At 37.0% G+C, this 9056-nt stretch overlaps 1 protein-coding gene across 1 annotated transcript in view; it reads left to right on the top strand.

The window, feature by feature from the left end:
• Nucleotides 1-7029: 7029 nt before the first annotated feature.
• Nucleotides 7030-9056, top strand: part of LOC107603263 (transcription factor 7-like) — a 25191-nt gene continuing 23164 nt past the window's right edge. The window contains exon 1 of the mRNA XM_016296027.1: nt 7030-7133. Within this exon, the coding sequence (XP_016151513.1) occupies nt 7049-7133 (85 nt within the window). The 5' untranslated portion in view covers nt 7030-7048. The remainder of the gene's footprint in view (nt 7134-9056) is intronic.

The following is a 9056-nucleotide window of genomic DNA, read 5'->3' as shown; positions in this document are numbered from 1 at the left end:
GTGTGTGTGTGTGTGTTTGGGAGGGTGAGAGAGAGTGTGTGTGTGTGAGTGTGTGTGTGTGTGTGGATTGGGCAATGCTAGAGAGAGTGTGTGTGTGTGAGTGTGTGTGTGTGGATTGGGCAAGGCTAGAGAGAGAGAGAGAGAGAGTGTGTGTGTGTGTGTGGGTGGGGGAGGGCGAGAGAGAGTGTGTGTAAGTGAGTGTGAGTGTGTGAGTGTGTGTGTGTGTGTGTGGATGTATGAGTGTGTGAGTGTGAGTGTGGGTGTGGGTGTGTGAGTGTGAGTGTGAGTGTGAGAGAGTGTGAGTGTGAGAGAGTGTGTGAGTGTGTGTGTGTGTGTGTGGATGTATGAGTGTGTGAGTGTGTGTGTGTGAGTGTGAGTGTGTGCTTTAGTCTACTCTGTAAAAAAAATGACAACCTATTGCATTGAAAACATAAGCTGAATTGCTGAAGTGATAAATTCATTGCACTTTTTGGACTGCGCACTTGTGAATTCCAATTTCTGGTGACTCGCAAGAAATCAAGTAGAAATGAAATGAATGCAAACAATAATAATCAAGACTTGTTTTACAGTGCTTCCTAATCTGGTTGTCTAAAAAACCTGCCTGCTTTGTTCCTCTTTTGTAATAAAAGCATGCGCTAGATGCATAAATGTAAATGGAGATGAATGATAATGACACTGTTTGTGTTTTGGATTTTCGAGACTTTCCAAAAGTTGCAAGCAGGCACATATCTCTACAAGTCTGGCAAATAATAATATGCATGAGCAGTTATGAGATGAAGCCAGAGATCTCGGTGTCTTCATGTTGACGGAGGGGGCCGGCGGCTGGGGGTTGAGTGTGTTTAAACGTGCCTCTGTTGTTATGTCTGCGTCTCCTTTGAAGTTCCTCAAACCTCCAACTAAGTGGCACTCATTTTCCATCTCACAGACCTGGAAGAATTATTTCCAGATTGCGGCGCGGTGCCAGAGGGAGACGTGGTGTCAGGCGTAACGTAGCTCCAGCAGCATCACAATAAGGTCTTGTCTGATTTTAGTCTCTTCACGGATGCTTTAAGAGGCATCGAAATGAAATTGACCTCGATTCAAATAAACCCACGCACATTTACCCTCAAGACAACAGGAATAGATACACAGCCTTTAAAGACCACTGTGGAAATTTTGCTTATCTCACTTTCACTCAGTCAGGAAATGGAGGTTTTTCTCAGTTACAGTAATCTGAAGCTCGCTGTTTCTCCTCAGTTTGGGGATCAAAAAACAACAAAAAAAACATTTTTGAAGTGCTTATCCTTCATTCATGTGTCCAGTGTCTGAAAGAATGACTAAAAAAGATCTGATGCTTGTGGAAACTCGTGCATCTCGCCGTCATGATGTCTTCATGCAGATGGTGCGTAGCATCAATGGCATCCTCTAATGTGGTGATGCAACCCAAACTTTTGGAGGGCCAAAATCATTGACAGAAACCGAGATGTTTAATTAGTGTTTCTCTGATGTCGTGTTTTGACCATGTTTCGTGGCACATCATGGATAAACTACAGCGGGTAAACATGCCTGCTGTCACCAGTGTTGGGGAAAGTTACTTTTAAAAGTAATGCATTACAATATTGCGTTACTCCATAAAAAAGTAACTAATTACGGTACTTGGTTACTTTTTATGGAAAGTAATGCGTTACGTTACTTTTTAAATCTGGACAGGGCTTGCTTGTTTGTTTTTAAAATAAAAAAGTTCTATTTTTGGCAAATTTAAAAGCCTTTCACACCAAACGTGAAATGAATGCGCCTCAGGCTGAAGGGAAAGTACAGTAGAATGCAGAAGAAGACATTTCAACACTTCAGCAATAAACAAAGACATGTTCATCTAGAGTAATTTGTGCTTATTAGTACGCTTGAACTGCATCAGCGAAGCTCAGAAGCAAATAGAATGGGATTAAATACATAAAGGATATTTGTGTTGTTTAACATTTAATTATTGCAGGTTTGCGTCATATTCTGAGTTGCATTATTTTTATTCATTTTGAGGAATACTGAATTGGTGTTTTTTTTTTTTTTTTGGGGGAGATGAATTAATGCATATTCATATTTATTTTAGAACTACAGTAACATCTGATTTATCTCAACAAGGGGACAGGAGAGCTGTCAATCAATACATTTGAAAAAAAAAAAGAAACTTGCGTCACTTATTTGAAAAAGTAACTCTTGTAAACTAAAAAGTAATGCGTTACTTTACTAGTTACTTGAAAAAAGTAATCTGATTACGTAACTCGCGTTACTTGTAGTGCATTACCCCCAACACTGGCTGTGAACAATATTGATTTCTGGGTCTTAAAGGCATATTTCAGCCAAAAATTAAAATTGTCATCACTTACTCGCCCTCACATTGTTCCAAACCTGTATGAGTTTCTTTCTTCTTTTGAACACAAAAGAAGATATTTTGAAGAATGTTGACAACCAAACAGCTGACGGTAGCCATTGACTTTCATAGTATTTTTTCCCACACTATGGAAGTCAGTGGGGACCAGCTGAACAACTTGTGTTCGACAGAAGAAAGAGACTCATACAGGTTTAAAACAACTTGAGGGTGAGTAAATGATGACAAGTTTCATTTTCGGATGAACTGTCTCTTTAATTGATCTTCATTTCGATGAAGCTGTATGGATTCTTAAATCTCAAGCATTAGGCTTTTAGTCTTTTGTGTTTTCTGTTGGTGTGTGAACAAAACATCACAAAATATTATTTGTAGTCCGCCTGCCATCCAATTATCGCAGTGAGATTTGTGCTTATGTTGAAATAAACTGTAGAGCTTAGTATCACGTCTCATGGTTTGAACCACAGAAAGGCATCGGTTAAACAGCTTCTAAACAATGTCATGCAACATCACCTTTATCTCAAAAAAGACATTTAATAAGCTTGTTAACCAACTAGAAATTAATACTTCCAGCGAGGAGCATTTTGCAATATGCACTATATTACATATTCATTATATTTTTATTTAACCTGTTAGCAATATCCGTATTTTTTACAGCCACAGTTTGTGTTTATATTACAACAATGAGTCCGAGTAGAAACAGTTAGCCTATATCATTAGAAAGTTGTCTAATGTGCAGTTTTAATGTTTGTGCAAGTCTGTTTTTTATTAAATAAAATTTTGAAATAAACTTTATATTCACTTTTTATCTAAATGAAAATTTTTGGTAAAAAATAGATTTTGTTGCATCACTGTTTGAGTGGCGTCAGTTTACTTGCTGTGTACTGTGTGGTCCAAAATAGCATGATGAGATGGTTTTTCATTTAAACCTGGACATAAACAGTTTTAGGATGCATAAGCGTTCTGGTGTCTCTAGGTTCGTCGGATGCATTATCGAATGCAAGTAAATCGAGGGCTCTTTGGAGAACATGAGCGTCATGTTTAATTCCTGGAGCTGAGAAAATACTGAGAAAATATGAAATGAATGCTCATTTTTCAATTCAGAATATAATTTGTACCCTAGCACAGTAAAGCTATTAGAACATTCTTTTGTTTAGGGATGTTCACGGGTCAAAGACGAAAAAGGGTTTAAGCATAAAAACAATAAGTGTAATACTGCTTTTGTTGTTCCCAAAATTTTCTGTTTAATTTAATTGCAATTCTGTTTTAGTTTTTCTGAGCAAAAAAAAAAAATCATACATTTTCCCCTGATTTACAGAAGAGACTAAAATGTCATTCAGTGTAACAATCTTCTCAGACATATTTACAATAAAAATCAATTTATGACATATCGAATTACTTTCACCCCAAATACTAATCAGTTGTAATTTTACATTTTTAAAATGTGCCACTATCCTAGGTTTTGCCCATTTGTCAGTAAGAATTTTTTAATCATTTAAAACACAATCAAATGTAATATGCTCCCTTATTCTTTTATACATTTTAACATGTACATGTCAGAATAAGCATGTTGTTTGAATTTTTACATAAATATAAGTGTTACACTGAATGACAAAGTAACACTATTTCAACCAGATTTTGACATTTTATTCTCCAAACACTAATTTGCAATTTTAAAAGTAGACACTTTACTTACATTTAATGTGCTTTCTATGGACATAAAATCACTTCTGTACATTTCTTTTGATGCGGACATCTTAACGTCTTTGACCCTCATGCATATGGTATGTTGGGTGTTATGCTTTTTCTATTGGGTTGTTCTGAGTAGATGTCAGCTCACAACTACTACTAAATATACTTCCTCCAGGCATTATCATAGAGACCAAAGGTTCATCTGATTCAGCGTTCTTGACCACATCAATGGCAACATAAAGCATGTAAAATGATCGCACCCCATTCAGACGCGTCAAACACATCGGTGCTCAAACAGGAGATTAAAGACGTAACACTCAAAGCGCTCGCTTCCAAAAGGTCCTCTAATTTCCGCTTCAAAAAAGCACTTAGATTTTTAAAGCAAAGAATACATTAGACAGGACAGCGTTTGAGACCCGAGGAGCCCACGGGTCGTCGTGTCCATCAGTGGTCAGTATTAAAGGACCGAACCCTCAGAACAAGTCATGCCTGCATTGTCATTCAAAGAAACGCTGGATAAAAGGAAAGAACCACATGCAAATAGATTTTGTGCTCTGATATATAATAGCCATGTTCGTTTGATGCGATATGAACACTGGACTCATGCTGCACTGTCACTGCAGTGAATGCATTTGTATTTGTGCGGGGAAAATACTGTGTTGTTCATCAGGAACTAAACACTGGAATCCCCTCAGCGAGATTTCTTCTGGTCTTTTCAAGATGCAAGAGCTTGCAAGATAAGTATGTTGGGTGAAATAGTGTTTCTAGTGTTTTATCTCAGTGTAAGTGTGCGTTCATGAAATCAATTCTTTAGTGGATCGAGATGTCCAGTGTTAAAGTTCTCAGGCGCTATGGTCATGTATGAGAAATGAACAGATGCTTGGGGCAAAAATGGCACTTAAATGATCCAACATGCCCCCCAAATTCAAGATACAGGACAAAAAATGCCCCTTCTAAATAAACTAAATAGGTTACAACTGAGAAATGTGAAAAAATGAATAAAAGTGTTGATTGCAGCATTACATTTCGATCTGCTTGCTTATGTTGCATACATTTTTATGCATTGTTTTTGTGTAGCGTGGGGCATTGTAACCAATCACACACATTTGTGTTGAGCCAATCAGAGAATTTTGTCTGGTGGGCTGCTTTTTGCACGTAAAGTCTGTCATCATAAATTACAAAATGCAGATACTTTGTAAATAAGAGATTTTATTCTTCAGTGTGCACTGCTTCAGTGATTGTAACGGGAAGTCATTGAGTGCTTCAGTGATGGAGAATGTTCTTTGCTTGTTTTATCTCCAGTTTGAATAATATGTTTTATTTTTCATGCTGGTAAGGTAACTAATGTGAAGTCGTTGTTTTTATAATACATAAAAATGCTTTAAACTCATTTTTTGTCTGTGAAGCCTACAAGATTATGACGTGCCTTTTCCCCAAACATTTGAAATGCATTCTATTAATAAATAAATTTAATTAATTAATTAATTAAAAAAATAAATAAGTAGATGGTTGAATTTTATTTTATTTTTGTATGACTAAAAAATGTGACCCTGGAGCACAAAAGCAGTGTTGAGTCGCTGGGGGATATTTGTAGCAATAGCCAACAATACATTGTATGGGTCACAATTATACATTTCTCTTTTATGCCAAAAATCATTAGGATATTAAGTAAAGATCATGTTCCATGAAGATATTTTGTACATTTCCTACCGTAAATATATAAAAACTTAATGTTTGAATAGTAATATGCATTAATAAGGACTTAAATAAATTTAATTAATTAATTAATTAAAAAAAAAATTTAAGTAGATGGTTGAATTTTATTTTATTTTTGTATGACTAAAAAATGTGACCCTGCAGCACAAAAGCAGTGTTAAGTCGCTGGGGGATATTTGTAGCAATAGCCAACAATACATTGTATGGGTCACAATTATACATTTCTCTTTTATGCCAAAAATCATTAGGATATTAAGTAAAGATCATGTTCCATGAAGATATTTTGTACATTTCCTACCGTAAATATATAAAAACTTAATGTTTGATTAGTAATATGCATTGCTAAGAACTTCATTTGAACAACTTTAAAGATGATTTTCTCAATATTTAGATTTTTTTGCACCCTCAGATTCCAGATTTTCAAATAGTTGCATCTCAGCCAAATATTGTCCGATCCTAACAAACCATACATCAATGGAAAGATTATTTATTCAGCTTTTAGATGGTGTATAAATCTCAATTTAAAAAAAATTGACCCTAATGACTGGTTTTGTGCTCCAAGGCCACAAATGTTTCAAGCATTGCAAAAAGTATCAGTTTATTTCACAGATTGAAAACATATCGAACAATATGCAAGCTGACCATAGCAAATGCTGTTAGTCTTGAGTAATTAAATTAAGTAGTATATGGCATAGACTGAAAAAAAAAAAGTTATCAGCCAGACGATTTATTTTTTGTGGCTTTAATCCCTGGGTTTGATTACAGGTGTTTAATGGGGAGCGCCCATTATGAAGAAAGGAGAAAATGGACTTTGCACATAAATGTGGCCACACGTGGCAAATATATCCAATTCTGTATGAAACGCAGTCTGAAAGTTTCTCACACATGTGCACAGATGAAAAGACGCTCGTATGAAAGGCACAGCAGTCAGAAGTTTGGCCAAGAAATGCAGCTACTTCCAGCCATGCAACCGCCATGACGCATCGTGTCAAACAACATGCTGTTAGCATTAGCAAACTGGATTTCACATGAGTTATTGAAGGCCATTTGTAAACACAGACATGAAAGCAAACAAGCTCTTGTGCTGCTGGCCTTGATCATCAAAGCCGTATCGATCAAATGGCTCCTTCCCATTGATTCTTTCAGCAAATGCATTCAACATCTGACACGCTCGCACGCCGCTTTCAAGCATCAACTGACCAGCATCTTATTGTGTGTGTGTGTGTGTGTGTGTGTGTGTGTTTCTTGCATAGTTTCAAAGTGTCGGTGGTCCAGCAGGGGATGCATCCTCTGACGCCGCTGCTGCCCTACGATCACTTCAACCCCAGTCCTCCACACATTCCCACAGACGTCAGCCAGAAACCAGGTAACACATGATCTAAAATCTCACTGGATGAGCTGCATTTGAAGCAGTTAAATAGCTAACACACACACACACACCAGTGTTGTTATTCTCTCTTGATGTCCAAACCCGTGAGCTGTGTATTATGCATATTATGATATTACATTTACATTTAGTCATTTAGCAGACGCTTTTATCCAAGGCGACTTACAAATAAAATGACAACAGAAGCAATCAAAATCAACAAAAGAGCAATGATAAGCAAGTGCTATGACAAGTTTCAGTTAGCCTAATGCAGTACACGTAGTTTTTAAAATGATATAATAAATAAAAAGTTTAAATAAATAACAGAAAACAAATAGATAGAATACAAAAAGAATAGAGAAGCTAGTGTTAGTTTTTTTTTTAAAGAATAGAATTAGAATAGAGAGTGCTAGAGTTAGAGGGTCAAGTAAAGATGGAAGAGATGTGTTTTTAGCCGATTCTTGAAGATGGTTAAGGACTCATCTGCTGGGATTGAGTTGGGCAGGTCACTCCACCAGGAGGAAACAGTTAATGTAAAAGTCCGTGAAAGTGATTTTGTGCCTCTTTGGGATGGCCGTTCAAATATTATTCAAAGATCATACAATCTTCATCAATAGTGACATTAAAACACTTTTTAGGCTTAATATTAAAGTGTGTAAAGTCATTTCTGAGAATTGTTTCTAAACACATTATAAATGTTAGAAATGCATTGCTGAAGCATGTTGCAAAGACTGTGAACTATGTCGTACTTAATCGTGGAGTTAGACCGTTAAACAGTTTTTACACCATTTTCGTGTGCAGGATTTTCTGGGCGGGGCTAACACCATGACTCGATGATGCAATAGAGACACTGAGCACGGCCCCTCCCCCAACAGCACTGCGCGGATCGATCGGTGTGAAACATCAAAGTACAGTCAGAGCTATTAGAGAGCAGACGGCTCCTTATGCTTTCGAATCACTCTCGTGGTACTTTGATGTCATGCACTGATCGTTCTGCGCAGAGTCGAACACAGCTAATAACTACAGCGCAGTGGTTTGCCCACTCAGTCGCAAGTTACTGTCATTACCGTTCGTTACTACAGCCTACTGGTTGCTAGCTAGCTATGCCTTCGTCACATAAATGCATAATACCTGGTTCCAAATAATTTACAAAACAGCTCGGTCTCCTTATTTAAATAAGCTGCTAGAGGAAGACAGTTGAGAGAGACGGCAGCTTTCCCGTGAGTGGGCGTGGTTTCAGCGCCGCCGGTGGACACGCCCCCAGTGTTTGAGAGCAGAGAATACTGCTTATTTTGTCGAGATTGTGTGTGAGTTCACTGCTGTGTGTGCACAGCAACTTCATTCAATCATTCATTCAACCAATATCTTCAAACAGCTGATTCACTCAAGAATGAAGCAAGTGACTGTCTTTATGAATGAGTCAGTGAATCATTGGCTCACTTGTTTCAATCACCACTGTGTTGCTCAGAGACTCTTTTGTGAAACTGAGCAAAAACAGACAATACTGACAATGCTGTGTCTAAAATATAACAATATTAACTTCTTGTTTATTGAACTATTGTATTAAATCGATATTGTGCAAATATTCAGGAAAATTACAGCATTAAGCTATTTTATATGATATAAAAATAAGAGGGGCCATTTTTTGCCCTCATATCTTGGATCACACAGTCAGTCAGTCAGTCGTCATGCATCATGTTCATCAGCATTAATCACACCAAATTACCACATTAAACAGCCTCAATTATAAATGCCCTCACCATATTTTTCTGAAGTCACATTTATTAAATAAATTCAGTGCACACAGACTGAAGTAGTTTAAGTCTTTGGTTCTTTTAATTGTGATGATTTTGGCTCACATTTAACAAAAACCCACCAATTCACTATCTCAACAAATTAGAATATGGTGACATGCCAATCAGC

The sequence above is a fragment of the Sinocyclocheilus grahami genome, unplaced genomic scaffold, assembly GCF_001515645.1.
Source record: "Sinocyclocheilus grahami isolate Dianchi unplaced genomic scaffold, SAMN03320097.WGS_v1.1 scaffold343.1, whole genome shotgun sequence".
NCBI lineage: Eukaryota > Metazoa > Chordata > Actinopteri > Cypriniformes > Cyprinidae > Sinocyclocheilus > Sinocyclocheilus grahami.
This window is presented reverse-complemented; position numbering and strand designations above follow the sequence as displayed.